General features: G+C 41.1%; 1 protein-coding gene across 2 annotated transcripts in view; it reads left to right on the top strand.

The window, feature by feature from the left end:
• Positions 1–17095, top strand: part of EHD3 (EH domain containing 3) — a 94561-nt gene that overhangs the window by 63329 nt on the left and 14137 nt on the right. Inside the window, exons 4-5 of one of the 2 annotated variants that reach the window (XM_077485877.1) lie at positions 905–952; positions 15512–15924. In XM_077485877.1, the coding sequence (XP_077342003.1) occupies positions 905–952; positions 15512–15924 (461 nt within the window). The remainder of the gene's footprint in view (positions 1–904; positions 953–15511; positions 15925–17095) is intronic. The other variant, XM_077485878.1, reaches the window with a different exon arrangement.

The raw sequence follows: 17095 nt of genomic DNA, 5'->3' as shown, positions 1-17095 counted from the left end.
ACATACATCTCCTTTGTGGTTATTGAGGAATATATTTAAATGAGAGTATTTGTGCCTGGAGTTAAACTTTAATACGCAACAAAGCCACGAGTGTTTGGCATGTGGTTATGGCAAAGGATTGAAAAAAACAGGCATTCAAAAGGTGGCAGTGTCACCTTCTGAATGCCTGTAAACCATCTCTAAAGCCCCATACACACTATCAGTTTTTCTGTTGAGTTTTTCCTTCAGATTTACCAAAACCATATAATATGAGGTCAAACCTTAGAAGTTTCAATGTGTATGCAATCAGGCAGGCCCTTGCACTACATGGTTTTGGTAAATCTGAAGGAAAAACTCATATGTGTATAAGGGCTTAAGCCACCTCTGAAAAAGCACTCCACAGTGGATCTGTTTTCCGATGGGCGGTAGAGCCTGGAGCCTGGAGCCGGACCCATTTAAAAAAAAAAAAAGCAGAGGAAAAAAGCCTTAAAAACCAGGGATGACACAGTCTAGTAAAACCGCACCTTTGACCAAAATATCATTTTTGGGTGAACAGACCCTTTAAGAAGGGGGGCAATAACGATGCTTCTCTAAACTACAGTGTTGAATACAGTATGTTAACCTTGTGTCCTATAAATCTTAGATCACTTTTGGCAAAAATGTATTTTATCTTCACAATTTGACAGTAACTCAGTCCTTGAATTTTGGAATTTAACATTGAAATATGTAACAGATTTCCTCCTGAGTATCTTCTGTACAGCTGCGGAGAGGCGACCTAACACTGCCCAGGAAACCGGGAACCGTATAACAATATTACTTATCTCTTTAGCAGCCTTATTAGGGAACAGAACACGTGTTTTTGGCTGACATTTATCCGCATGCTTGATGTCTTTCTCTGTTGTTGTTTTTTTATTTTCCTGTTCAGCACGAGAGGAGAATGGATATAGTGGTCTACACCGATGCGTTTACGGAGGTATTGGAAACAAAAGCACAAGAGCTTTTTGCAACTTTCTATAAGGCTTTGACTTGCATGAACTTATGTTTTGTTAACAGCTCTGACAATGTAACCGCAACAAAGTAACCGCTAACGAGCATCGGCTGCAATGCAAAACCCTCATTTTGCATTGATTCAGTTACTTACAAGTTTATTTTTATTTGACTAGTATTATTATTATAACTGCTATCATATATTTAATAATGTTGGCAAATCATCTAGTGTTTACACTATAAAATTCTCTGGGTGTAATAGCAAAGGAATAATAAACTACAAGCTGCCTGCTGCTAGCTTGCAAAAGAAGATATGGATTAGGCAGAAATGAAGCTTGTCCAGGCCAAAGGCTCAGATTGTGGATAGATTGGGCACAGGCCATTGTCAGAGACCAGCAGAACTTGGTTCTACCTAGGCTGAGTAGACTGCTACAACAGTTTCAAGGTTTCTGTAGGCCCAACTTTTCTTTCACTTTATGTTTCTTGGTAAAAAAAATAATAAAAATGAAGGTAATACTTTATACATAGTATATACAGTATGACACAAAACCTAAATCACCTGTTTTGTCCAGTTTTCCAAGGAACTAGATTTAGAAACATCACCCAATACAGGGCTCGCTCTCTCTTGTAAAACGAATAGCTGTGAAAGACAAACTTATTGGTCAATTTTAAGGAACTTAGAACAAGAAAAGCCAAGGGATATGCAAAAAATGAGGAGAAAGGGGTAAAACATTGTAAATTATAACAAGGGTTACCCGAATGATAAATGATAGAGTGGTGTTATCTAAAGACTGAAAGCTTAGCAGGCCCAGTTTTTTGCGAGACCATATACAGTAGGCCTTGGTGATCTGATGTAAGATGCTTGGGTGTGTTTAGGCCCAAGTTTTGGTCAGGCCTAGGCTTGAAAACAAAGTTTGAGACTGCCCAGTTTTAGGTTTTGGACAGGCCACATAGAACTTGGCTTTAGACTAGTAGAATGGATCTTCAGCTTGTTTAGGTCCAGATTTTGGAGAAGGAACATAAATATCAATAGGATGATCAATGAGATTGCTAGCCATGGTACCTTCATTTTTCCTGGTGGTAGTTAACTGGGACTTATCTGCCTTTTTTTTTGTAGATTCCAACTCTCAGTAGGCTACAGTTATCGCCTCTCACCCCTGGCTACTAATATAATAATGGATAAGGCTTACTGTTGAAGATCAGGGTTGCCATGTCATACGCTGTAATATGGTTAATCACAGTGCCAAGCTTTCGTTATGGCAGAGCAAACTGAAGGCCTGTGGAGGTATAACCTCAAAGTTAACTTGTGCTCTACCCAGGGCCGTCTTTAAGGCAGGGCAAAAGGGGCAGCTGCCCTGGGCCCTGTCATTGTTGTGGGGCCCAAAGCAGATGCCTCATACTTGCCAACTATCCCAGTTTACATTCCCTTGTCCCTTGAAGTTTTAGTCCTGTGCTGCTACTAATGCTGCCCAGCTCTGCCCTATTGTTGTGTACAGAAGACTCGCCTGCAGACCTGTGTTTACATGTAAATACTGGCATTCATATGTAAATAGCAGTGACATGCATATGTAAATAGCTGAGGCCAACTGCATTGATATGTAAATAAAGGCAGCATTCATAGGTATATCATGCACCCCTGCAGTGAGGAGAAGATGTGTTGTAACCTATAGCAACCAGTGAGCAGTATTACTGTACAGCAATCTCTAGCAGCCAATCAACAAGCAGAAATGTGCTGTAACCTCTAGCAACTAATCAGTGAGCCTTAAGGAGTGCTGTAACCTCTAGCAACCAGTCAGTAAGCAGTCATGATATGCTGTAACCTCTGGCAACCAATCGCTGCCTGATCTGATACAGTAAACTGATTTTAAGTCTAGCTGCTATTTATGGTATGTCTCAAAGAAGGTGAAGAGCGAAATTGCATGTGGGGAGGGGGGCCCTAAGAATTTTTTTGCCCAGGGCCCAATCAATATTAAAGACGGCCCTGGCTCTACCCATGAATGGCAAAGTGTTAGGCTCCCTTTAACAATGCCCCCACCAGCAGCTTATACTTACCTTCTCTTCTCTACTCTGTTTCTCTGTTTTGCTGTCAGGAGCAAAGAGAAGAAGCCCTGCTCAAACTCATTACTTGGAGTTTACCTAGCCTTGGACTCTTCCCAACCCTATGTGACAATGCTAGATGCCTGGGAAGCCTATCAGCAAGCACCAGTGCTGTGGCATGGGATAGGAGTCACCCTCCTATGCAGACTTTCAGGTTATTTCTCCTCTTCCTAAAGTGATCCTTTGACTTTGCTCTGCATGGGCCTTGAGGTTGTTTAATCACCTTGTGTTAGATCAGTGGTCGCCAACCTTTCGGACCTTGGGACCACTAAACTCACAATTATGAATCCCGCAGACCGCTACCATGGATTTTACATGCCTTACACACACAGTGCTCTCTGCCCCCAGTATTAACTGTCAGCGCACAGTGAGAACACTCAAAACATTGGGTTGTATACATCTGTTGCAATGTTGATGTGCAGCAGGAACCCTGGGGACCACCAACATTTTTTTGTGGACCATCAGTGGTCCACAGACCACTGGTTGGTGACCGCTGTGTTATGCCCCGTACATACGATTCCGTCAAAAAAAAAGTGGATTTTTGTTGGAAGGATGTTAGCTACAACTTGTCTTGCATACACACAGTCACACAAATGTTGGCCAACCATTACGAATGTAGTGGCGTACAAGACGTATGTGATATCTCAATTAATAATGCAATTTATATCTCCGGCTCGTACTTGATTGCGAGCATGCGTGGACTTTTGTCTGATGGACTTGTGGACACATGATCGGAAAGTACGACAACAAACATTTGTTGGCGGAAAATTTGAGAATCTGCTAGCCAACATTTGTTGGCGGAAAGTCCGACAACAAATGTTCGATGGAGCATACACACGGTTGGACTTTTCACCAACAAGCTGACGTCCAACATTTGTTGTCCAAAAATCCGATCGTGTGTACGGGGCATTAGATGACCAAGCAGACTTCTGGACTGATAGTCATCACGAGGTGAACAGATAAATAAATCGAAGTGGTGATCAGCAGTAGTGTCCTTATCAGATCCCATACAATTACTAATGCTTGCCAATGCCACTTAACTTTCTCAGAGCCCACCTATAAAACCAGTTGGTGTTTAAATGCGGGTTGTTCTTTGTGGATCTAATTAATATGTCTCATAATATACACATTTTCAAGGAAAGCTGGAACAACTCAAGCCTCTAAGAGCAGGACCAGTAAAACTGCTTGTTAGGGTTAAGAGTGGGCCATGATGCAGGTCAGCTGTGGAAGGCAGCTGTAAAGGTTTCCTACTTTCTCTATGAATCTGCTCCATTGTTGTGCTCCAGATCCGCTCTCCTAAATTTTCAGTCCCCAGAGGGTGCTGCCTCAACAGCCAGACACTTTCCCTGCTGAAAAAAGTTAGTTATTCTAGTTTCAAAGTTTTTCTTCATAAGAAATAATCCCCATGACACCACTCTGCTAAAGATGAAAGGACGCAGCTCCCCCGTTGCAGAGGAAATCACGTTTGCTTGGTAGACTTGCAGGAAGGGGATGCCAATTCATCCAAATTAGTCAATTGTTTTGTGAAAAATAAATGCCCCCTTTGTTTTTGTTGTCCTCTCTATAAAATTTGACCCTTTGGTGTCCTTGTGTGCCCTTTAGAACAGAACAGAACCATGACCAAGATATCAAGACTCATAACAATCCAATAAGAAGTGTATATCATGGAGAAAGAAAGAGGATACATCTGTAATGCGCAGGATAAAAATAGACCTCCGTTCATGGGCTCTGGAGGAAAGACTTCTATGGGATTAAATAAAAATATCCTGGCAGTTTTTTACAATTGTTCTAAATTGTGCACATATGAGTAAAAACGCAGTCGTAAATTCCTCTAATAGACCACAGTTGGTAAATGAACAGAAATGTGCATACATTTTTAGAAAAGGCCAATGACTTTTTATACAGGGATCTCAGGTCTCATTGTTCATGAACCCCAAGTGTTCTGGGCCCTGGCGTGTCCGTGTCATGATTCTGAGACCCCCAAGTGTCAATGTGTTTTTGTTTTGGGATTGTCGGAGTGTAATGGTTTCAAGGCCCCCCAAGTGTCAGCATGTAATTGTTTTGGGTCCCCCCGAGGTGTCAGTGTGTCATTGTTCAGGGAAAACAAAGTGACAGTGTGCCTTCGTTCTGTGATTCAAAGCGTGGGTGCATCATTGTTTCACAGCCTCCTCAAGCTTCAGTGTGTCATTATTCTGGCATTCCAAGTGTGGGTGTTTTATTTCAGGAGCCCCCAGGTTTCAGTGTGTAATTGTTTGGGGATCCAAGTGCCAGTGTGTCATTGTCCAATCCCCCCAGTGCCAATGGGGGGATGGAACCTCAAGTGTCAATGTATAGGGGGATATTGATACAATCTTCTTACTCTAAAAGTGGTTGCAAACCTCAGATATAAGATATAAACAAAGCACATCCCTGTATATTGTGCACTTGTCTCAAACCAGAACACTAGGTGTAATTTCTGTCCGCTGCCTTGTTCCTCTATCTGCATCAGTCACTTCTGACAGCTTTTCCTGTCATTAAGAGGGAAAAAAAGGTAACAGGGAAGGGAGCTCCAGCACGCAGCCTGTGATTGAGAGCATCATCTCTGTTCCATGTGTTCTGTGTGAAAAGGGGGGGCTGTCCTTTATCCTCCAGTTTACAACCATTTTAAGGTCCTATGTATTAATGTGTTCTTATTAGGAAACAAAGTATTTTACCTGCAGCCACCAAACAGGACCACACTTTTTAGAGCACGCCTAATGCTAATTTGTAGTGGAGGAGAAGTATTTTGAGTTTTTAATAAGAACACATTCATCCAAAAGGCCTTTAACCCCTTGGCGCCATCCACACACAAATATGCGGCCTCTTGGTGCTGAGAGGCCACATATTTGCATTAATTGCCATCAATACAGCTGTGCCGAGGCACTCCTGGCACAGCTACCGGCGCCTAAATCAAAGTGTTCAGATCATGTAACCACCGTGACAGCCAATCGCAGTCACATGATCTTAAGTTCCTCCCTGCCTCCCAGCATCACAAACCTCTTAAAGGGCCGGGAGGCACAGGTGCGAAGAGGTTAATATTTTGACCTTTTTCTAAACCTGTAGTAAAGTTAAAAAGAAAATAAACTTTCCCCCTGCAAGGTAAAGGCATGATGTTCTGATATGCATCACATGCTAGCACATTATGAGACTTACCTTAAAATCCTCCAGCGACGCACTTCCCCTGGCTCACAGGGCTTCCATCTTCACCTGGTGTTTCTTCCAGGTTTGTGGGCCCTGGCCGTTTCAATGGCATGCCGTCCCTTCAGAGCACAGTGCACGTGCACCGGTTGCAGAAGTAGTGAATGTCTCCAAAACGGTGCACATTTAGGATATATACCTTGTACCTATACGTAAGCTTTATTATAAGCTTAGCTATAGGTTCAAGGAAGCAAGCGGTATTTACTACTGCTTTATATAAGGGAAGATTTTTCAGTTTGTATAGTTTGTCCAACTGATTGCATCCCCCATAATGTGATTAGCAGACTTGTGAAATAGAATTCATAAGAAAGAACATTGATGGAATTGTTTAGTTCCTTCTTCAACTTGTCACACACCTTTATTGTGTTTGGCTTCCGAGTTGTAACTTGTTGTGTCACTTTTCTAGCCATGAATTAATGCTGCATTCAAGAATTGCCTGCTTTATGTGTGCTTGACTGGTACCCTTCAAAAAACATAATGATACAATACCACTGGTATATATATTTTTGTAATTTTAGTTCTATTTGCAAAAAAAAATAAAAATGTATGTGTCCTTGCGTGGGCTAGTTTTGTGCACTTTGAGTGTAATATTTGCATGTCAAGTTAAAGTGTTACTAAACCCACAACAGTAAAATCTGTCGGTATATGCAGTAAAGCAAGCTTGTTATGCTCACTTACTGTGGAACCTAAGAGGTTTATTCTCACCATTGTGTAAAAAGGCTGTTTGAGCCTGTCTTCTTTGATCCCCCTTTTTCCACTGTCCCCAATTCATCTTCTGACAGTAGTGAGCCTCGGGGCACTCTGCACATGCTCAATTTGGTGTGCATTGCTTGAGAATTTTATTTTAATTTTTTTATGGGAGGGTGCAATTGATCAGAACAGGGCCAATCAGCACTGTCCAGACAGAGGGTCAGGAAATAAACAGTAAGAGGAGGAATCCAATCTAGCAGAGCAGGGCAAACAGTGAGTTTGGAATATGTGTAATAAATGCAATATCACAAGCATGAGACTGCAGGCTTGGCTGGCCTAAATCAGGTTTGGTCTCCACCCAGATACTGGTCACATCAATCAGCTTGCAGGTGGACAGACAGACAGGGATGCATCATAGCCAAAATCAGGATGCTGAAATGAGACCAGCAGCTGTCAAAGAACAGGAATGTTTAGACGCTCCTGACAACAGGTTGCAGTTCCTGGCTAAACATGAATGCAGAAAGCAACCAAACAATTGCTCAGGTCCACAAGGTAGGAAGAAGTGTCAAAAGGAGACAGAACCTCATTTAGAACTCTTCTTACAAGTAGAGAGTAAGTGTCGGATAATATGTCCCCAATCAAGAAAGATGGATACTCCCCCCCCCCCCCCCCCCCCCCGGCAAAGAATGCATGAGGCAAATATAAAATACTGTTCAGAGCACCATCCACTAGAACGTTTCAAGCAACAAATATGGGGGAGACTTAAATTGCATACGTCCCAGCTGTAGAGTTACTCCATAGATCCCACACATTGAATATAGTAGAAAACACCTGTAGCAATTTCCAAAGGTGGTGAGCAGTCGCTGCACTGGCTTGTAGTGTCCTCCTAGGTCAATCTTCCACAATTAATACATTTATTAATCCAGTTGTGGTACAAAATATTACAGGGCTTACGCGTTTTGGTGTGTAGCCTTAGTCATAACCATGGAAGATCGAGCTGCCAGCTTCCCTTTATCTACAGATTCCACGCCTTGTTAAATTTATTTGGGCAGCTCCGTGAGTGGTAGGTTTTGGGAGGACCTGTTTAATGATTGTATTTCTACCCAGAGTTAGGCTTCAACTATGAAAAACTGAAATAAATGTGTCAAAATGGCAGATTGTCCCATTATAGGAAGAAAGATTGGGCTCTGTGCATATTAGCAAACAAACTTTTTTAGCCAATGAAATTTCGCCTTCCATTTTTGCTAATTTGGTACAAGTATTTTGAACAACAAGGGTTCTTCATTCAAAAACTTTTATACATGTCCCAGTTTATTGGTTGCTATGGACAATACAAACAATCCCTTCTTTAATACATAAGGCACGGCATCAACCTATTTAGTGGCATTGTGCCCTTTGGCATTCAGGGCATTCTTGGGCTTTTGGTTCTTGCCATGCATTTCTCCAGCCTAGCCTAAGCTGTTTTTGACAGGTATTTTCTAGTCTCTCACAGGAGTCAGAGCCGTGAGCCATTCTCCATCATGTTGTTTGTAATTCCTGTAGGAGAAGGATACTTCATATTTGACATCAGTCGTTCCAGACACTTTCTTCTGCGATTGCTGTCGCATTAGATTTGATTTATATATCCCTCCTCATCATGAGGTTAATTGGAATGGACAGTGGCCCGCTAAGCCCTGCGTTCACCCTTCTCAGGGCGATGGGGGAGGAAGCGCTGTTCAGTGACACCGCACAATGTATGTAAGCAGCTGGTTAGTGCTGCGTAAACATTTTAAGCTCAGGATGTGTAAAGGGTGATAATCCCGCTGTGTAAGTCCGGTAAATCCAGGGACCGCGCTTGGCTCTTTGTTTTACTAACAGCGGGATTCCATTACCTCTGACCTGGTTTAAAAAAGATCAAGAATTGTTGGTTTATGTAGCTGTGTTCTTGGCAGTGCTGGTGAAATTCTGTTATGATAGGGGCCCTGAGCCCACTGTCTCCTCGAATAATGGCACTTCCCCTACAAGGAAACTGTATTTCAATGAGCACACACTTAGACACACTGATTTTATACCAGACACTGGCGGAGAGGAACATCATGCAATCACTATTGTGCTGCAGGGCCAGGGCAAGGGGTGGGCAGGAGGGGAGGCTGCCCTGTGCAATGTGGAATCATGTGATGTGGAATCATGTGACGTGGGAGGGGTGCCACAAGGGGGTTGGGGAAGGAGATTTGTGTTGGGAGGGGGAATCCTGAAGGGCAGCAGGGGGTAGGAATTGTTCTAGGAGGGAAAATGTGGGGGTGGTGTGCTAGGAGTGGTAATTTGGGGGAATTTATGTTGAGATGGGGAAAGAGGATTCGTGCTAGGAGTGGGATTTTTGGGGTTTGTGCTAGAAGAGCGGATATGGAAGAATTATATGGAAGAATTTGTGCTAGGAGGGGAATTTTTTTTTTGGGGGGGGGGTGATTTCAGCAGGAGGCAGCTTTGTACTGAGAGGAGGGAGGATATTAGGGAGTAAGCCTGCAGATTAGTGCTCAAATAGTTTTTTTTTTTGGGGGGGGGGGATTTTTGCTGACACAAAATGCTCATACATCTTAGGGAGGGATGGGGGTGCAGTTTGGTATGTTTGCCCTGGGCTGTAGATGACCTTGTCCCAGCACTGTTGTGCTGTATTGCAAAGGAGGACACAGAGCATGCCTATGTAATGAACAATTCTACACAGAAACAAGATTTAATAATAAATGGATAATTTTCCCATATACATGTAACCCTCTCTCTGCTGGGCCATCTTTTATTTTACACATGTTAAAATCATCATTTTGTTCATGAAAATGTGGATTGCCTCTGTAACATCTTTATTAATTCTAACCAGGTCCAATTGAATGTCACAAAAACTACTATTAGTTAAAGAGGAGCTCCAGTTGAATTGGTGTATATTCAAAAACTGTAGCTGCTGGCTTGTAATAAACAGAAACTCCCCTGTCCCGGGATCCAACAATGTGCTTGTCCAAGTCGTTCTTTTTTCACCAGTGTTCTGTTGTTTCACAGCTGGGTGACTTTTATTCATAGTTTAGGACCTTATAGTATGTCCTGTTTGTGAACATTAAGGGAGGTAGTTCTCTTTAGGGATGGGGGGGTCCTGGAGGGTTGACATAGTATGTACTTGATCCACATGTGATTAACAAATTCTGGGATTAGCTTAGACAAGGTCTTGTTTAAATGTTTATATGCAAGAGCAGTGTATGTTCTTCCTCTCTATTACTGTTCTGGTGACTATCCAAAAATTTTAAGCAGCGCAAATAGAGAGTGTTTGTCCCCCTAACAGAGGCACAGACAACAATAAAAAGCTAATAGCTGTTCAAATCCCTCTGCACTCTTTCCAAAACTAAAAATTAAAGTTGTACTTTGGGTATTACGAAGAAGGAAGCAGAGCCTGCATATGCTATGAGCAAATACATCTGCTCTGATATTCACCTATTATTGTACACTATATGCCCAAAGGTGTGCTGCCTCTCGATCATCACATCTGTAACACACTTTTATGTGGCTATAAAACATCCCATTCCAAAAACTTTCCCCTGTAAGGCAATGGCATAATACCCAGGGCTGTGATGATGTCATTATAGCCCCCAGCTCCGGCAGAGAGCTCTGAAGATCCAGTACCGTATGCTGGACCTTCAGAGCGAATAGACCAGTGACATCACCGGATGTATCCAGTGTGAATATCTCCTAAACAGCGCAAGTTTAGTAGATATTCACTATACCTACAAGTAAGCCTTACTATAGGCTTACCTGTAGGTACAAGTTCACAAAAAAGTGTTAATGCTACTACTGTTTTAAAGCCAAAACAACCCTTTTCCTAATATTGAATTTTCAATCCCATCCAAGTCAATCACAGCTCCTCTGTTCTACCTTTTAGCAATGTTGACTTTTTTTCTGGTATCCTAGTATTATAGTGTTTCTCTTCTCCCTCGTTTTCTTTCCCTCGCTCAATTAATATGACCCCAGTGATGATGGAAAGGGACAGGGGAGGGACAAACAAGGATGCTGTGCAGGGTCCTGATGTCCTCCTTATCAACTGATGATATCATTAGTTATTAGGACATAGGTGTCTATAAGGTTGTAATGGTGCACATGTGGCTTTGTGTAACTAAAAGGCAGGCTTGATCCACCCACTGACTTGTGTACAATTTTTTGCCAATTTTTTAAGCCTTTTTTTTTTCAAGGCACCCCTGAAGAAACTGGAAGGCACCCTTGTTGAAAAAGACTGATCTACGCTGTATTGCTAAAAGTTTGTGGACACCTGAGTGTCACACCTACTATATGGGCACATACTACTCCAAATGATTCTGAGTTTACGTTCCTCCAAGGAAGGGAACTGTTAAATGCCTACAGCATGCAAAGATGTTATAGACAATTGCGTGCTTCCAACCTTGGGGTAACAGTTTGAGAAAGGTCCGTTGCTGTTCCAGCATGACTGTGCCCCTGTGTACAAAGCCAACTCCATAGACATGGCGTTAAGTATGGAAGATTGCAAGTGGCCTTCACAGAACTCTGACCTGAACCCTACTGAACACTTTGGAAATGAATTAGAACTCTGATGGCAAGTCAGGTCTTCTCATTCAGCATCACCGCATGACTTCACCAATTCTCTTTTGACTAAATGTATACAAATTCCCACAAGCTCATTTCAAAATCTTATGGAAAGCTTTCCTTCTCAGAATTGTGGAGGCTGGTAAAGCCACAAAGAGGGGGGTAGGGGGCAACTTCATATTAATGCCTATAGTTTTAGAATAAACACATGAAACCCCCATTGGTGGATGGGACTTTAAAAATTACCAAAAACAATAAATTGAATCAAAAATAGAAGTACATACAGAAAACATATTTGTATAAAAAGAATTAAGTCATCAAAGGCAAAAGAGTACATCAGCATTTGTACATTTAAATGGATTGCAATATGTATACAGACACATCTAGACTTAATGGATGAACCCAACGTTTCCGGCTTGATGCCCTTCTTCAGGGTTTTTTTAACATCCAGAGCCAGGTGTCTATTAGAAAAATATATACATCATTAAATGAATATTCAATACAAACAGTATATATATTTTATCTCAAAAGGATAAAAAACTGAAGTAAAATTACATAAATGCACACACAGTAGCTGTGGCTCACATACCAGACAATATAGTTGGCCCATGTGTCGTGAGAATAAGAAAGATCCCATATAGTAATGAGATAAAAGGATAGAAAAACATGCTTTCATGTGGCCTCAAATTGTTCCGCAGGGATCCCCCAAACGAAGGTCCAAAAAGACCCCCAGCAAAAAGCCAGATCAATTGATCTGAAATAAGACAAAAAAAATAGAATGGGATTTTCAGATGTCCACAAATGTTTGCCATATATTATCTACATTTAAACCTTCTTCAAAAGTCTTCAGTGAACCTCAACAAAAAGCATAAAATCGAAGTGAACCTTAAGTAAACATAATATTTTAACAATGCTTTAGTTATTCCTGAAATTGTGTTCAGACTGGGAATTACCTGACTCATGTCACAAATATGCACAACAGAACCTAATTTGGCCAATTGGAGAGCTGGCTTGGGCAAGGAGAGGGGAGAAGAATCTATGTGTTGACTGGATGTGCTAACACACTGTGATAGTATCTTGCTCTGAAACCCCCTAGCCAGTATTTGCACACACCAAGGCGGTAATAACAGACACAAATAAACCTTGTGAGAACAATACAGTTTCCTGTATCGGCAGCAAGCGACCAACCTTCCTTGGAAAATATGAAAGCCTAAAAGTGACATTTAATGCAGATAAATGTGAACAGCATTGCCCAGCGCTGCTAAAGAGATCATCATTCACCAGAAAGACATCATATTTCTGTAGACGATGACTCTTCTTATACCTTGGGAATAAGCAGATCAGTTCCAGCTTGGCCCAGATCCAGCACTTTTAAAGTTATTAGGACAATGATTTAAAGTGAAAAACCTAATGCATTTTAAGTACGGTCATATTCTGTAATTAAAAGAAAAATTATTGATGTTACATTTTGCATGGCTTTTGTAATGGTCAAATGTTTGTCAGGAAATGTCCCTGCTAAGGACTGTTAAGATCTAATATCTCCAGCGAAAGGTACTGTTAGACTCATAAACCTAAAGTGTTTCTAAACCCATGTACAAAAATGTAAAATATTGCAGCTTACCTGTCCTTAGATGAGGTGGTTGCATTAGTTTTCATTTTGTAGGGCTATTTTTTCCTTTTATATTCATCTAGTGATCTTGCCTGTAACACATCTCCTGTCCTCAGGTGACAGTGTTGACTGTATAGGAAAAACAAAGCAGAGAAGAAGGCGCTTCGAAGTGCAGTAATAAAACACTTTAAAGTGGAGGTCTGCCCACTGCTGCAAAAATTAAAAGTTTTTTTAATAATCAGACACTTACCTGTCGGCACCAAAGCTGATGTTTTCATCGGCTGTCGGGTGCATGCCTCCTCCATTGCGAGTAAGGGAATCTGGTAGTGTAGCCTTACGGCTTCACGCCGGGAACCCTACTGCTCATGCACGAGGCTCCGCTCTTCTCTCCTACTGGCCGGGTGGCCGGGGAAGGAGGAGACAGGCGGTGATGTCAATACTCATGGCTGAGGCTCCCGGAAGTGGGAACAGGATACCTGTGAAAGACAGGTATCCTGTCCCCCCTCTCCCCGAAAGGTGCCAAATGTGGCACCGGGGGGCGGGGGGAGTACAGTGAGCAGAAGTTCCACTTTTGGGTGGAACTCCACTTTAATAACAAGGAAGAGTTAAAAACACTTACATGATGGAAGTGAAAATGAGGCATATCAATGAATCCATAACGTGTAAAACAGCTTTGTACATGTATTTAATAAAGACATACTATTTTGGATGTCATCCTGGGTGCCGACCATGGAGCAGCCACATTGTCACCCTAGGCTTTTATCCTGATTTTGACATCATATCACCTCTTTCTCTCCTCTCTTCCATAACATGGGGAGTCATTCTGTAGTCAAGCTGGGAAGAACGTAATCAGGGCTGACAACACTTCCTGACATTTCAGTGCGGTAGGAGCAGTGTTGTCAGCTCACTACAGAAAGTTAGGAGTCCAATGGATTTCTGGCAAGATAAACACATAGGTTTCTGTACTTGAAGCATTTTGTAGGGCCAAAATATGGGAAAATTAGCATTATTGCAGAGATATACTGAATCTTTTTTATTTTATTTATTATGGTATAGATAAAAAATTCTTTTAAAATGTGTTTTTTTTTTTTTTTTTTTTTTTTTTTTTTTTTTTTTTACTTGAATCAATTGTAATGTTGCACTACAATAGTTAGAAACATGAAAGACCAAGTGGTTCATTGAGTTTTTCCTTTTTTTGGTAACATTTTTATCTGAAAATAGACCTGTGTTTATTCCACAGATGTTTAAATTTACTTCCTTTGTTATCATTGTTATCATCTCAACCCAAAAGGTGGAGCTGCAGCTTTCACAAGTTTACCTGTCTATTCTGAGCTGCCTTATTGAAAGAAATATTGCATTGCTTACAGAGTTCAGTAGCTAAAGTTCAGATTTAGATGCACAACAAATTGAGTTGTAGGTATACTTTTTCCACCACTATTAACTGTCTTATTTGCAGCAGCTGAAGACTGTAAAGAGAATGGAACAAACCCTGTCTAGATCTCTAATAGGGATGCACTGATACCTTTTTTTTGAGTACCGATACACTTCTTTTTTTTTTTTTTTTTTTTTTTTTTTTAGTATTCGCTGATACGAATTACTGATACCTACCGCAACTGTTTTGTTTTCACTTCAGCTGTCAGAAATGGTACAAAGCATTAAAAAAGTTATTTACAAACTAAATGTAGTTTGGTTTTTAATTTTGCGCTTTTTCAATGTGAAATGTGTAAATATAAATATGTATATATACCGTATATATATATATATATATATATATATATATATATATATATATATATATATATATATATATATATATATATATATATATATGTGTTAATATATATGGGTAAAAATATTCGCTAACAAAGCAAACAAAAAAAGTTTTAATTATTTATCGTTTATAAAATAGACGTGAACAAAAAAAAAATCAGTCAAATAATAATTAAATGGAGGAGAATAGGGAGTTAATTAAGACTGAGTCGAGTAAATTAAGGGTTAATAAGGGGTTAAACAGAGGAACATTTGTTCATCCCCACCGACAGCTCAAAGAACCGAGTCTGAAAGTATCGATTTTAGGTATCAGTGCATTTGCACAATTACTGATACTTGTGCAAATACTCGGTATCGGCACTGATACCGATTACTGGTATCGGTGTAACCCTAATCTCTAATAGCATACAAAAGCTTTAGTCTTATTAATATCACAAGATTAACTTCACCTGTATTTCTGTTACTTAACTTTTTTTTTTCCTAATATAATAACGTGCAGGATTTTCTTCCCAACAGACCTTATAATTCAGTTCCATGTTTTTCTTTATACTATGGCCTGTAATGACTCTATCATGTACTGTGTCTTTGCAGGATATGACTTTGCAGCCGTGTTGGAGTGGTTCGCGGAGAGGGTGGACCGCATCATTCTGCTGTTCGATGCTCACAAGCTGGACATTTCTGATGAGTTCTCAGAAGTCATCAAAGCTCTGAAGAACCATGAAGACAAAATGCGTGTAGTCCTCAACAAGGCTGACCAGATAGAGACCCAGCAGCTGATGAGGGTCTATGGTGCTCTCATGTGGTCCCTAGGGAAAATTGTCAACACCCCAGAGGTGATCAGAGTCTACATTGGTTCATTCTGGTCCCACCCACTTCTCATCCCTGATAATCGCAAACTGTTTGAAGCCGAGGAGCAAGACCTCTTCAGAGATATCCAGAGTCTTCCACGAAATGCAGCCCTGAGAAAACTCAATGACTTGATCAAAAGGGCGCGGCTGGCAAAAGTGAGTCACGTTGCTGATGCTTTAACACCTGATACTAAGAAAATATTCATCTATGTTTGTATTATATTAAGGAATAGTTAACTGGTACTATTTTAGAACTAAAAGAACAAAGCTGTGAGCTCTGCTAGTTCTAAGTCTGGGTTATCACTGACAGCCATTGGTTAAGGTTCATTATCGTAGAGATCACATGATGTTTGTTTACAAACAAAATTGTTGGCTTCAGCTGTCACTGTCCCCGACACAGAGAGTATGCATACTAGCACGTTATGATATTGCATTGCAGGGTGGATTTTTATTTTACAAGGTTTATTACCACTTTAACAACCAGCTGCCTTATATATATACATCCGCGTTGCTCCAAGGTTCCGTACTAAAAGCGTGCCCACTGCGTGTTTTTATCAAACAACAAATTGTGTACGACTGCTACCGGTTATTGAAGAAAAATACACCACTCCAGGTAACAAAATCCCTCTGCTCCACTACATCTGCATATGGAAAGGGTGCTGGCCCTGCATGCATCAGGAAGCATAAAGTGAAAATTCTGGATAGCCGCACTCCCATAAAATCACCTTTATTGATCCATGATAGAAAAACGACAATCTATACAGCAATGGGGGTACAAATACAGCACAGCTTATGTCCTGTACACACAATCGGAAATTCCACCAGCAAAAGTCCGATGAGAGCTTTTGGTTGCAAAATGCTATCATCGTGTGTATGCTCCATCTGACTTTTTCTGGCGGAATTTCAGCCAGCAAAAGATTGAGAGCATGTTCTCAATTTTTCGGTCTGAAAAAGTTCTGATCGGAAATTCCGATTGTACAAGTTTCATCGTGCAAAATTCCTACGCATGTTTGGAAACATTTCAACGCATGCTGGGAAGCATTGAACTTAATTTTCTTGGCTGGTCGTGGTGTTGTACGTCACCGCGTTCTTGACGGTCGAAAGTTCCGAGAACTTTTGTGTGACCGCGTGTATGCAAGCCAAGCTTGAGCGGAATTCTGTCGGAAAAACCATCCAAGTTTTTTCTGACGGAAAATCGGCTTGTGTGTACCGGGCATAACGCGTTACACACCTTCCTTGGTGCTTAGTGATAGCTATCACTAAGCACCAGGGAAGGTGTGTATAGTCATAGCTATGACTAAGCACCAGTGAAGGTGTGTAATGCATT

Source organism: Lithobates pipiens, unplaced genomic scaffold, assembly GCF_037356315.1.
Source record: "Lithobates pipiens isolate NorthernLeopardFrog02 unplaced genomic scaffold, aLitPip1_a1.2 Scaffold_18, whole genome shotgun sequence".
In the NCBI taxonomy this organism is placed as follows: Eukaryota; Metazoa; Chordata; class Amphibia; order Anura; family Ranidae; genus Lithobates; species Lithobates pipiens.
This window is presented reverse-complemented; position numbering and strand designations above follow the sequence as displayed.